The sequence below is a fragment of the Polyodon spathula genome, chromosome 2 (assembly GCF_017654505.1).
Source record: "Polyodon spathula isolate WHYD16114869_AA chromosome 2, ASM1765450v1, whole genome shotgun sequence".
Lineage (NCBI taxonomy): Eukaryota > Metazoa > Chordata > Actinopteri > Acipenseriformes > Polyodontidae > Polyodon > Polyodon spathula.
Genome location: NC_054535.1, coordinates 14291923 through 14306524, shown reverse-complemented (window position 1 = coordinate 14306524; position 14602 = coordinate 14291923). Strand labels below are relative to the sequence as shown.

The 14602-nt window shown below is 37.0% G+C and overlaps 1 protein-coding gene across 2 annotated transcripts in view; it reads right to left on the bottom strand.

Annotated features, from left to right (window-relative positions):
* The window catches only part of LOC121330583 (ETS-related transcription factor Elf-2-like), a 63925-nt gene that overhangs the window by 24657 nt on the left and 24666 nt on the right, over positions 1-14602 (bottom strand). For both annotated transcript variants that reach the window (XM_041277205.1, XM_041277214.1), the window contains exons 2-3: positions 13082-13281; positions 6345-6510 (exon numbers count right to left, since the gene is read on the bottom strand). In XM_041277205.1, coding sequence (XP_041133139.1) covers positions 6345-6510; positions 13082-13156 — 241 coding nt within the window. In that variant the 5' untranslated portion in view covers positions 13157-13281. The remainder of the gene's footprint in view (positions 1-6344; positions 6511-13081; positions 13282-14602) is intronic.

Genomic DNA, 14602 nt, shown 5'->3' with positions numbered 1-14602 from the left:
ATATATTTCTTTAAGAGTTTTAGTGGAGTCATTCTTGGCTCACTCTGATAAAGTCAAGTCTCGGCTTGTAATTGTGCGTGCTGCGCTTATTCTTTAAATAATTTACATAAAATATGCAATGCAAATATTTTTTTAACAGCATGTTTACACAGATAACCATGAATAAACTAAAATAACCGAGGATAGCTAGCGTCTCGCTTTGTTTCAATTTGACAAATTTATCAACACTACTCTGTTTTAAAGACCGCTCATCTCCAGTACAATTATTCAGAGAAAGTGGTTTTGTAACTAAATATACTACAGTGTTCCCCTTGTCTAGCGAAATAAAAATAAAAAAACTAGGAGATAGAAAATTAAATTCTAAATACTATAATGTATTATTAGTTTACTCAATAACAGATGGAGAAATTCAGTGCTTACCCGGCATACTAACACCACGCCTCTGCTCACGAATGATTGGACAGCTGTCAGATCTTTCACTTTCCCATTGGCTACTCACTCGCCTTCAATTTTTATGCAGTTTACTGTGAATGACCTCTGCTTGCTTATGATTGGACAGCTGCGTATAACTTGGCAGACATTTGACTCTACTATTGGAAAATGTGTTTAAAGCTTTCTTTATTTTCCCATGCTACGACCCGCCAGAAATGTGTTCACGACCCATAATTTAAACACAGCTGCCGCGGGCACGACTTTGAGGACCACTGCCTTAGAAAAAGCCGGATGTGCAGTTGAAAGCCAATTTCGTAATTTTGAACTAAGTGCTCGTCCGTTTCGTGGCGAGAATGAGATTGAGCAAACCCTCCAAGAGTAATACACGAAAGTATGAGGCTTTAAGCCAGAAGGGAGGGAGAGTTTGCTTTCACTGAAAACAGTGGTAAACCTCTGTGTCTCACCTGCAACAAAAAGCTTTCACACTGTAGTCTGTACAAGGTGAGCAACCTCAAATGTCATTATGAAACAAATCACGAAGTTTAACCTGAATACCATCCTGGACCAGACTTAAGGAAAAACAAGCTAGCCTCTTTAAAAGCAAGACTGAGCATTTGGCGTGAACCTTTTGGAGTTCAGAATATTGCGTGCCAAACGTCCTTATTCAGGTGAATGAATCTTATTATAAAATTGGAGTGTTGGCGCTAGATTAGAGAAAGCATGTTTACATGTTATATTGCAGATTTAAAATTAATATTATATTTACATATCTTACGTCTAGTCAGGCACTGTATTCCCTGTTAAAATATAGTGCATTTGTCATCTACAAAGCTTTCAAAAGTATTTCATACACTCAGCACTCATACTATATATATATATTTTAAACGAGCATTCAGGTCTTCGAGGGACGAGCTTATCAAAAAGAATCCTTACAAAAATGTGTCTATGTGGTGTTTTTGGTGAAATTAGAGCAATTATCGTATTTTGCTTCATAACAATATATTTTACATGGTGCGTAATGCATAACAGAAATAATGGAAAAACACCATAGTCTAACATTTAAAGTTTAATACACTGTAGATCTACAGTCCAATACAAATTACACAGGAACTGTAAGGCTCTGCAATGTTCTCCTTTGTTCTTATGTATTTTACTGCAATAAAGAGATAGCAACTCCTGTCCTGCACAGAGCAAGAGCAAGATTCTGTTACAATGTTCGACACTTAAAAACGTTTAAAACAATGCTGGTATCTAAAATGTCTTGCTTGCAAAAATGTCATGTTTTACAGCATATGTCTTGCGGCCATATGAAAGCATGCGGCTCATAGGGTCAGGAAGTTTGGCCATCCCTGAAATACTACAGAAAATTGACTTTCCTTGCTTCAATGCCAACAATACAGCAGTTGGCCACAGGAGGGACTCTGCAACTGATTGCTGAGTTTTGTATTTGCCACCAGATAATGGTTTGTTCTATAAATTGCTTGGCCTGGATAAATGTATAACTAAAATGCCAGCCTGCATTTTATTTATTTATTTATTTTATTTATTTTTACTGTTTTTAGTTAATTAGTTTAAACTTTTTCAGTGTCTTTGATATGTGGTCTCATTATTTTACTGTTTCTTGAGGTGCCATAACATATTGTTAAAGTTTGGTCCCGTTTTTAATCTTGTTGTGAAATTTAGTTAAACGGAGGCTTCAAATACATACGTGTAAAGGGAACTGCAATTCTTTCAGGGATATGCATAATAAATCATTAATGCCAGTAAACATAACCCCTAAAAATGAATAAAGCACAAATAATTGTTCTTACAATTACAGTATTTGTAAGTGATTTGTGGTGAAAGCAATTGACAGTGTCATAATCTGGGGGTATACGGTGGAAACTGTCCCTTCATCCAGCCGCATGTTAAACTTATATTTTTACCTGTACATACATGGTGAACTATGTTTTCATTATATGATTAGCTCTAACAGTCAAGATGGGGAATGTACAGTTGCAGACAGAAGTATTTGGGCAGTTATAAAATTAGAACACAAATAAAGTGATTTCTATCATTTCTAATTGTTCTATTGAAAAATAGAAATTAGACATCCAGTTTTATAACAAAACTAATTATTACACCTCATGCATAAAATTAAAAACAACATGCAAAAACTAGTTTCATAGTTTGGGCAATCAATGTTTCTTATGAAACCCATTCGTTGCCAATTATCATTAGAAACCAACACCTGATAATTATAGAATAAACAAATAATAATCATCAAGTGCTGAAAAATAAATAGGAAATCTGCGATTCAAAAAAGCAACAAAAATGGTTAAAACTAAAGAGCACAGCAACAATCTCAAAATGGTAGTGATACAACTAAACGAAAAATGAGAAAAACTACTAGAAAAATAGCAGAAAGACTCCGTTTACCAAAAAGCACTGTGTGGGCTATTATTGACAAACACAGGAGAGCAGGAACTACTGCAACTAGCTCCAGGTGTTGAAGACCAAGAAAGATTTATGCAAAATCTGGAAGAAGATTTGATCAAGCAGCTCGGCAAAATCCTCACACTACTGCAAAAGATTTGACAAAAAAATTGAGAGAAGATGGTCAAGAAATTCACGAGTGAACAATTCTGCAATATTTTAACAAGATGAATGTCCATGGGCGAAAACCAAGATGCAAACCTTTGTTAAAAACAATATACTAAAGAAAGAGATTGGAGTTTTCCACATAATACTTTAAGAAGCCTGATGATTTCCTCAACCAAATTTTATGGTCAGACAAATCCAAAATATAACTTTTTTTCACCAAGAAAGCAATATGTTTGGAAGAAGAGAGGAGAATTTAAAGAAAAGTTCATCATGCCACGGTGGAGGTTGTGTGATGGTATGGGCTTTTTTTTTTTTTTTCCCCGTCAGGCTCTGGCGACCTTTATATTGTGAAGGATCAATGAATGCTGCAAAATATCAAAAAATGTTGCACTCTCATTTGTTACCCAGTGCTAGAATGCTTATTGGACGGAAGTTTGTACTCCAGCAGGATAATGACCCTAAGAATTCTACGAAGTCTACAAAGGAATTTCTGGGAAGAAAAGGAAGATTACACTTATGGATTGGCCATCTCACTCCCCAGACTTGAATCCCATCAAGACGTTGTGGATTGATTTGAAGGCTGCTGTTGCAAAAAGGAAACCAGTCGATTGCAGAACTCAAAGCTGAATGAATAGGCAAAAATATCTCTGGAAAGATGTCAGGAACTAGTTTAAAAATACAAAAAAAAAAAGACTGCAAGCTGTAAAGGAAGCAAAAGGGTGGGCACACAAATACTAATGTAAGGGTGCCCAAATACTTTTGTCTGAAATTGGCTTTTGAAATTGTTTATTGCATGTTATTTTTCATTTTATGCATATTATGCAATGACATGTTGATTTATTATAAAGCTGAATCTCTACTTTAATGTATATCTTTCAACAGAACAATTAGAAATTAGAGAAATCATTTTGTTGTGGTTTTTCAAATACTTTTTTCTGCGACTGTTACTAATACAGTGCTCCACCCTTTATATGCTCTAGTAGGGAGTCATAGCAAAGTGACAATGAAAGTGCTAATGGAATGGGATTATTACTAGTTATGCGGGACAAATATATAAACTGTATTCTTATGAAGACATCATGACCTGTGACATGTATTCTAGTTGAGCAGAAGGTGGTTTTGATAAATACTTTCTGATTTAAATATAGGCCTACTATGTGATAGATTGGGTTATTCAGTCTATTTAAAACAGTAGGTAGGTGTGTTTTTGTTTTTTGCTTTTTTGAATAATTTTTTTATATAGCGACTTTGTTATGTGGAACGTAATAAACAAGAAACAAAACAGTGTGTTTTTTTCCCCTTCACTTTACAACATTTTCCACGTTTGTTTTATTTGAAGTGTTAAAGTTAAATTTCAGTTTTCGTTTGCTTATTCAGCTACAAAAAGGCACAAGTAAAACTCATGTTATTACTTTATGAAAACTTGTCAATGGCCACTGTTTACTGTGAAGAAATGGCAATGGCAAGGAATGACAAAAAAGGAAAAAATAAGAAATGTGTTGTCAACCATTTACCATTTATTTCGGGAATAAACAAAACTTGAACTTCTATTTGGCATCCTTTGCTTTGTAGTTCATTCACTGAGGAAAAGTAAGTCTTACACAACTTATTCTTTACTTGTGGGATATTTTTCTCTTAACATGTTACATATTGTAAGTTCTTGCTGTAAAATAAAGGCGCACACAAACAGGGCCACGGCCACGCCCCCTGCCCCAGGTGCTATGCTGTCTCTGCCTGCGTTCAGAGCAATATAATGGTTTTTATTACTTATTGAAAAACAAATGGATATTTAAATTATGAGCTAACATCTGAACATGAAAATCCTGTGTTCGTCCCAACACTTATTTTCGAAGCAGAAATAGTGACAATGAATGTGGAAATTCACAAACCAAATGGATGATGAAAAATAAAATGTAAAAGAACCCCCCGATATTTGTCAACGAAGAGCAACTTGTAGAAAGTGAATTGAAAGAATTACAGAGGTCCTTAACTGGCATTTAGAGTGCTAATTTCTTGTTTAAAAACAAGATTTTCTGGCCCATTGAGAACTACCTTATATGGAAATTGGAACAATCATAAACACACTTCTTAGTAAGTTCCTAAACAAGAGCTTGAAAGTAATACAGTGCAGTACTAAGGTGGTTAGTACTATATAAACAGATGAATTGCTCAGTAACAACTGGTGTACAACATATACAACTTCAACTAAACTTTTATAGAGTTCACTAAAAAAGCTAGTTATCCTGTTTATTACTGCAATGAAATCTTTACTAGAGACCAAGGCTAAAACTCCTGCCTCCCTAACACAGTCAGCTGCCAGTCGCTGATGCCTTTTAAATCATGGTTCTATTGCTTAATCAGAAATACTTAAAGGTTGTGGGGTCATCATTAGCAGCCAAGAGGCCACCGATTCAGAATGACCAGTCTGCAAAATCAACATATCGTTCCAATGACCATTGCTCAATTCCTTACACTGGGGCAGAAAACTGTTCTCCAGAATGGCTTGCAGAGACATCACTTTTTTTTTTTAGATTAATCCTTGTTAAACATTACTAATTTGGATATCAAATCACCAGCACATGCTATGCTATGTGCAGACATGAGACGTTTGTTCCTTTCTGTACCACAAAAGCTCTGATGCTAACTGTGTGACTGCTTCAGATTCCAGAGGTTACACAACATTTCAGTGGCAACAGTTGCGCTGCCGCCAGGACACGCTGCCAGGTGTTACAATTTGCTATAGCAACTCCCTTATGTAAAAAAATGAATTAAAAAGCGCTGTGAAGAAATAAATAAATAAATAAATCACACATACCCGAGTTTGATAAACTGGTCCAGTTACAAAACAGGTAAAAGTAACAGTTTTTCAGTGGACCTCTTTACATACTTGTTATTAACGTCTAGAATCCAACGCCCCCCCCAGATGAAAAAGTAGGTTTTATATTAAAATACATTAATGACACATATTATGCTTCACTGGTATAGACTAAGCTGGCCATCTGTAATAGGAATTTTATTGTCCTGTGTTTAAATAAATATGATGTGCTGAATCACATTAGTGAGTACAATAAACAGCCTCAATACGATTAAATCACCTTCTAATTAAAAGGCATCAATAGAAACAAATTCCACTCGTTTTTTGGTTTCTCCAAGTTGTCCTTTTCAACTTCATGTTTTATTTTTATTGTTTTATGAAAATATCTCAATTATCCATGTTATGCACTCAGGATAATGGATTCCAGTAAAATGGCAAGCTATAGTGCAATTTAAATTAACACGTGTGTGCATGTCTGAGTGGGAGAGTGATGGAAGTTAACTGTAAGTCTTACCAAACTCCACTACTTCAGTCTCTACCTCCTGCTCCTCGGCCACATCCTGCATCAGGTAAGTCTCATCATCGTAGACCAGGACCTGCGCTGCGTAGCACTGCTCCAGTCTGGCACTGGGCACCGACTCCACAATCACTGCAGGGTACTCCTCGCCTTGCCCCTCCTCCTGCCAAACAAACACACCAGGGGTGAGGGGATTTTAACGGTCTAAACAGATTGTGGGTATTCGGCAGCGACACTCATCATCAAAACAGAAATGTTATGAAGCATGTTCCACCAGACATAACTCGCTTACATTCACAGAACATACTTAATCCAGGACTTACCTCCCTGCCCAGTCTGATACTGAATCATAATAGTAAGTTCATTAAAAAAAACAAACACAAACACACATCTTTATGTATATTTATGTGGTTCTATAATGCAAGTTTTTACCCAGGATTTCTTGCGTTTAGGGATTCAGCGTGGGCTTTAGGACGGTGCACACAGCTCTCCTGTACCAGCAAGCAGCCTACAGTGATGCTTACTATTTCAATCTAAAGACAGTACCGCTTAGACCCAGCTGTCTCCAAACCTGTGTAGAATATTACTACAAAAATACAGGATCTCAAGAAGGAGCAGTTTGGGTACATCTCCCCATTGGTACTAGCTCTCTAAGAAGGCAATTTTATAGTCCAGTTAGTAGATAACTGCGCAACAATAACAAAACCAGAACAGAGTATCAAAAAAACAACAAATGTTCAGTAACAGTAATTTAAACAAGCAGATTCCAACATTCCGCTGGACAGGATACCTGCCTTTTTAATTTCCTGAGGAAGTAAGCCAGCTTGTGAGCAGTAGTGCCAAATGCAAATCCAGTTATGATTAGCCCACTTCACTTGCCTTTGACAGATCATTGTTTTGGATTGGTTTTGCACATACTAAACAATACTGTGTGTAAAGCAAATGTTATGGTCCATGTATGGAAATTCTAAAAAAAAAAAAAAAAAAAAAAAAAAAAAAAATCGAGCTGTTTTTCATTTTCTGTTTTTGAGGACAGAAATAAAAAACATTTAAATAATTTTATTTTCTAGTATTTGATTACAATAGACAATCAGAAATGGAAAAAAAAAACACAAGCTAAAAATAGGTTTTATAGCAAAACAGCTTTTCTAATTGTTTTTTTTATTTATATTTCAAAATGCCAAAAAAATAGAGTGGCTCGAATACACAAACCTTATATAATTATGTATGAAATAATTTAATAACGGTATGAAAAGTGTGAGTTTACAAACACAAAAAAAGGTTTTTTTTGACAATGTATTCATGTTAAGACAAGCCAGTTTGAATATTTGCAGTCATCTTTTATACCTTACGTCTGGCCAACATAATATAAAACGCAGTGTTCAACTTGAAGATGAGAAGCTGGAAGAGGTCAACTTACGTAACAGTTTAAAAAGGAAACAAGTTTTGTATTAAGATTTCAAAATCACTAGTCAGTCAAACTGGATTTAGGAAACATTCATGTCTAAAACCTTGCCATAAAATAAACAACATGCTGTAATGAAGACATTGGTTTTCTAGCACTGCACTTGTCCTTGACTTTCTTTAATTAGCAGTACTGTGATTTTATTTATGGAGTGTGTTACTGTTGTAGTTTTTATGTGAGGTGTTTCACAATTGTTTTAATTAATTATGTAGCTGAATAGCTTAATGAAACAGCACTGCAAGATGACTAAACACAGAAGGAGTACAGATGTCCCCAGCACTGTTTATCCCAGGCCAGGGCTAATAAAGCATGAAAATCTACTAATTGAGATGTTTCATTAATTACTAGACAAAGAAATTCAGATTTTGAGATACTGTAGCTGAAGTATGATCAAATGTCAACTTAAATAACTGGCTAAAGGTTCACCATATAGACCTAAAAAGAAAACAAACAAACAATGACCATTTCAGCTTAGGCTGGAATACTGAAGTAAAAGGCATGAATTGCAAAATTCAAAAAAGGACAAAGTACCATGCCTATGCAAACAGAAAGGCTGTCATGGACATTCTGCTGAGAATACAGAGGAATTGGAGAGAGCATGATGGGTCATGAAGCAGAGTGAACATGAAGGCAGCTGGCAAAGAGAGGCTTGACATGCTTTACAAATCTTAAAAGAAGTTGACGTACAGCAGTTAAACCATTAAACACAGCACAGAAACCAGGACAAGACGACACAGCTGGAAGGTAAGTAGTGATAGACTTAGGAGAGAGGGAAGGAGACACTTCTTCACAAAGAGTGTAGAGTGTATGGAATACGCTATCTAAACATGTTGTTGACGGAGGAATACTTGGATTCTTTAAGACCCAAACTGACAAAGTCTTGCTTTCAATCAGCAAGTAGGAAACGTACAAGTTCAGATGAGCTGAAAGGCCTCATCTTGTTCATACACTTTCTTATGTTCCCACGTGCTGAACTACAGATTCTAGTGTCTCTTTGTCTGGGCATTGTTTGCCCAGAGACCACTTGACAAAGTAAACTAGCCAGTGTTGCACTTTTCATTCCAGTAAACTCAGAGGATACCAAGTTGTTGCTTTCTACATAATGTACACTACCGGACAAAAGTTTTAGAACACCCCGATTATTCCAGTTTTTATTGAAGTTTAAGCAGTTCAAGCCCAGTGAATAACCTGAAATGTTACAAAGGTAAGCGGTAAACTGCCAGAGGTTAAAAAAAAAAGTTTAGGTAACTGAAAAATAAATGTGCATTTCAGAGTTATACAAAAAGGCCTTTTTTAGGGAACAAGTAATGGGTTAACAACTTACAGCTGTTCTGCGGCAATGGAAGTAAATTAAGCCTTGAAAGTTGATGCTAACAATTGCTACAGGTGTCCCAACTTTTGTTGATTACTTACAAACCCTCTGTCTGTATAAAAGCAGTGTTGGAACAGACTGTGTTACTACACCCTCTTAAGCATTATATGGACAGTATTGTACTGCAGGAAGTAGTATATTGCTAACATAATGGCGAGAAAAAGGCAATTAACAAAAGAAGACAGACAGACCATTATAACCCTTAAAAGTGTAGGTCTTTCCTTTAGAGAAATTGCAAAGAAAGCCAAGGTGTCAGTAAGTACAGTTTCCTACACCATCAAAAGGCACTTGGAAACTGGAGGAAACTCTGACAGGAAGAGGTCTGGCAGACACAAAGCCACAAAAGAATCAGAAGACAAGTTTCTGAGAGTCAACAGCTTGCATGATTGGCGGCTCACAGGACAACAGCTTCAAGCACAGCTTAACACTGGTTGAAGTAATCAAGTCTCAGTTTCAACTGTGAAGAGAAGACGTCGAGCTGCAGGTTTGACAGGTCGAGTGGCAGTAAGAAAGCCATTGCTAAGATGGCAAAATAAGAAAAAGAGGTTTGCCTGGGCCATGAAGCACCGCCAGTGGACTACTGAAGACTAGAAGAAGGTCTTATGGACCGATGAATCAAAATTTAAATCTTCGGTTCATCACGCAGAGTATTTGTACGCCGTCGAGTAGGCGAAAGGATGGTTCCTCGGTGTGTGACACCAACTGTCAAACATAGAGGAGGAAGCGTGATGGTCTGGGGCTCTTTTGCTGGATCCAGAGTCAGCGACTTGCACAGAGTGAGTGGCACCCTGAAACAAAACGGCTACCACAGCATTTTGCAGCGCCATGCAATACCCTCTGGTATACGCCTAGTTGGTCAGGGGTTCATCCTACAGCAAGATAATGACCCAAAACATACTTCCAGGCTATGTCAGAACTACCTTAGAAGAAAAGAACAAGATGGTAGGCTTCAAATCATGGAATGGCCAGCACAGTCTCCAGACTTAAACCCCATTGAGCTGGTTTGGGATGAACTGGACAGAAGGGTGAAAGCAAAGCAAACTACATGTGCAACACATTTGTGGGAACTTCTGCAACAGTGTTGGGAAGAATTTTCCAAACAACATTTGATTTCCATTGCAGAAAGAATGCCATGAGTGTGTTCCGCTGTTATCTGCAAAAGGTGGCTACTTTGAGTCAAAAATTTAGATTAAATTTTTTTAAACAAAACGATTCCATGACTTTAGGTGTTCTAAAACTTTTGACCAGTACTGTATACCACAATTTGTTGAGTAACATTTACAAATGATGAACCGTTCTAAACTTTAATATAGGCTACTTGAGTCAATACTGGAATACTGACAAGCCAAAGAGCTATCATCAGAACCAACACTGGAATGTTAATGCTAAAACAAACACAGCATTCTATGGATGATTACGATAGACTCATCACCATAAAATCTAGGGCTTGCCATTAACAGTATTTAATACTGATGACATCATTCTTCATTAAATGACCCTATATTTTCTATCAGCACTGTAAGGTAACTGTTGGACTAATGGGCAGGAGCTAATTTTTGACAAGCTCTTTAAAAGACCTACAAGATGCCTAAAACTGATGAATATCTAAAATAGTTAATACAAAATAACAGCCATGGTTTAGTTAATTCAGAAAAATGTGTTGTTAAATTCACTTTCAAACAAGCGTTAGATTTGACATCACATTCAAATTTTGTCTGTCAAAAAAAAGTCAGCATTTTAAACCAGATTAGGATGCACACGCAACACAGGCTGTCAAATATTGATCTCTACCTAAAGTCGTCAGTGCTGCTTCAGATCTGGGAAACGAGGCAATCTGGGTCCGTTTCTGTCTGCCATATGACACACATCAGGTACCTCACTCCAAAATGCCTACTGATTTCTAACACTGGTCCACCTTGCAAAGGAAATGTCTCATATAGGGGTCAATGTTTTTTTTGTTATGTTGCAATTCTAGTTTTTGCTATGTGAAATGTAATAAAAGAGAAATCCAATAGTGAGTAAATATGGTTGATGTTTTCATTGTACCTCTTTTCCTAATTTATTTTATTGGAAATGTTTATTCAAGTTAAAAAGAAACTTTATTACTTTATGAAAATGTGTCTATGGCCACTTTATTCAGTGGCAGGGATTAAAAAATTAAATGTGGCGTCTACTTTAGGTACCATTTATTTGTGGCTAAGATATATTAGCATTTGGACTTATTTGTAAAATTCACATTTAGACTTTTGTAAAATGTTATACAGTGCACGTCATCTAAACAGGACATGCCAAAACACGATGACAGCTTTAGCGAGACGCTTTAATGGGTAACAGACTTTCCTCTATTAAAAATGTGCAAGGCAACTTCTGTTTGTAGGCATGACAAAAAAACAATTTCGCTTTAATTGGACAATTGGCAGGCTTCTCGCCAGTGTTGCACTTTGCCTGTACACTGAAAGATGAACAGCAGTTTAGCAAAAGTTGTTGCTGACAGGGTAAGGGTTCTGGAAGCTCTGCAAAACCACACATCATCTCTGCCCTCTGTTGTTGCTCAATTTCACATCTCCAAAAATCAGGCAGGGAGGATAAGCAAAAGCAGATGTTATTCTGTGTGAGTGGCGATCAAACGCAAATCCCGAAATGAAAAGGAAACGCAAGGGGAAACACAACAATGTAGAGGACCCGGGACCTCACTGTATAGATGGGGCACACAGTTTAAACCAAACGTCTCTCGTGGGAAGCAAAGATACCAGATAGGGTTTGAACGTGAGCATGGCGAAAAGCAGGATGCTGATTCAGCAGCTGCGCAGACCTAGTTAACTGAAAGCCTCCCAGGTCTAATCAGTAATTACACTGCAGACAATGTTATAGAAATTATGTATTGCAGACACATAATGCAAATATGTAAGTAAGACTTCATTAGCAATAATTATTTTTTTTGACTCTAAATACTTATTCATGCATGTTTCTGTGCACTTCGTGTGCTGTATTAATTGACTACTCTGACTTCTCGTGTTGTTTAACTGCAATTCTCTTTAGTGAGACGTCTGCTTAAGCAGGACGGTTGTTCACTCCACCAGGGTGTCTCGCTTAAGCAGCTTCAACTGTGTCTAATATCATCATCATCTTCAGCCTTTTTTAATCCACTGCTGGATGAAGGCCTCCCCAAGATTCTTCCACAAAAGCCTGTTTACTGTGTCCCTCATCCATGTTGCTCCGGCATGTTTCCTAATTTCATTTTGCCGTTTTCCTAGAGGCTTTATATCTTTTGGGATCCAGTCTAGTATCTCCTTGATCCAGCGATGGTCTGTTGTTCTTGCTACATGTCCGACCCACTGACATTTCATTTTTTTAGTTTTTATAATAACTGTGTGTGTGTGTGTGTGTGTGTGTGTGTGTGTGTGTGTGTGTATATATATATTATATATATATATATATATATATATATATATATATATATATATAAACTGCCGTAGTCATCCTTTGCTTTGTAGCTTATTCATTAGGGTAAGTAAAGCCTTCACAACTTATTTCTGCTTTTCAGTTTTAATATAATGGCTTTCATAACGTTTTGCAAATAAACAATTATGAATATTTCTCTAAATCTTGAACTGAAATCCACAAACGAAAATTTAATGTTCGTCCCAATAGTAATGTTACAGTTTATTTGTTGCAGGTAATGTACAATATGCAACCAATAGCTATTCACCCTGACAAATACCCATTTGCTTTTTTCTCTCACAATTAGAACATGCAAATTGTTGCTGAATGCATTGCTGAGTGCAGGATGTTCCTTTAATCAATCTTAACTAAATCAAAATCAAGGAAAATTGTTTGATCATTAATAAAAACCGTGACAGGACACAAGTCCAGACAGGCGCTGCCTTCTCTACTGACCTGCTGTGGATTCTCCATTACACTGACATACTCCAGGACTGATCCTCCTCCGTCAACAACAACCACTGATGTCATGACGCATTCCCGTGGGGGCCAGCTGTGCTTTCAGCAACCACGTTACCTACTCACAGCACCACCCACTCTGTGTTCCCTGCACACTACAGCCTCCACACACCCTCTCCCATCAGAGAAAACCCAGTCTGTGGAGAGACAGAGAGAGAGAGAGATCAATACACCGCATTTGTATTTCAAGACTAATGTCATCCCGCACACAGAACCTCATAATCAATTATTATAAATAAATAAACAAACAAACAAACAAATAAACAAACAACCCAGAAGTGAATGAATAGGAAACAGGGCTGAGGAACGCGTGGTTTTCTAGCTATCATAGGTAAACTAAAAGCAAACAAAAAAAAACTGATAAATACTTGAGAGTTTGTAAAATTCACATTTAGACTTGCTTGTAAAATTTTATTTTTAACATTATTATTGCTATAACTACTGTATTATTAGAACGCTCACCATGGCCCCTAGAAAGTTGGAGTATTGAGAACCACCGATTTACACAAACCTATACAGTAGTCTAACTAGTGTTTCAAAAAACTTCTACAAATAACCCTTGACGAGGATTATGCATCTACCTATTCAAGAAAATCTAATCAAAATTTGTTGTATTTGGACCTGCATCTAATTCCAAGTTTCCATCTCTACCATCAATCCAGACTGTACATTTCCTGTACCTCTTTTCTATAGGAATCACGGGCTGTCAGCCTGCATCCCAATTCAAAGGGCCAGATTTGAAATCTCCTTCCACATGGTCCCAGTGGCATGTAAATAAGTGCTACAGTCATGCTTGGTGCTTGTAGTAGGAATACCACTAGATTATGAAATCTGAGGTCTACAACAAATATGGTACATTATGTCTAAACCATAGGAGTGTACAGGGAAGACTAGCTCTGTTCTGTGGTTTACCTATCCAGAAACCAGCCTACAATAGCATGTAGCATTGCTTTTCCATAAATAACATATGAACAATAGGAAGCTGTTGAAATTACACTCAGTTACTCCCCTGGCCCCCCTCAGCCTGCCCCTTAAGGCCAATTTAATAGCAACTGCCAGTCTGATACCCTATAACCTCCCAACCATGACCTGGATTAAAATATTCTGTGTGAACCAGGCTCCGTCAGGATACAGTGTGGGTTTTTGGGTTTGAACTGTTTACAAGTGTAAGCACAACATTTCTTCTTATTGTGCTACCTCAGTAAAACTCATTTTACTCTCAAACTTTGCCATTTAAATCTCTGAGAAAACTCTGGCTTGGCTTCAACTCTCATTACAGCAAGTTTGGCTTCAACTCTCATTAAGTATAAAGGAAATTAATCCAGCAGTTTGTGAGGAAGTAAGAAAACTGCGGAAAGGGAGTCTGACATTGTGAGAGAGGCAATATGCTAGTCGTGATTTTTTTGTTTCTAAATGTGCCTAGGTTCTGTTTCTATATCCTACCTCAAAGTAAATTCT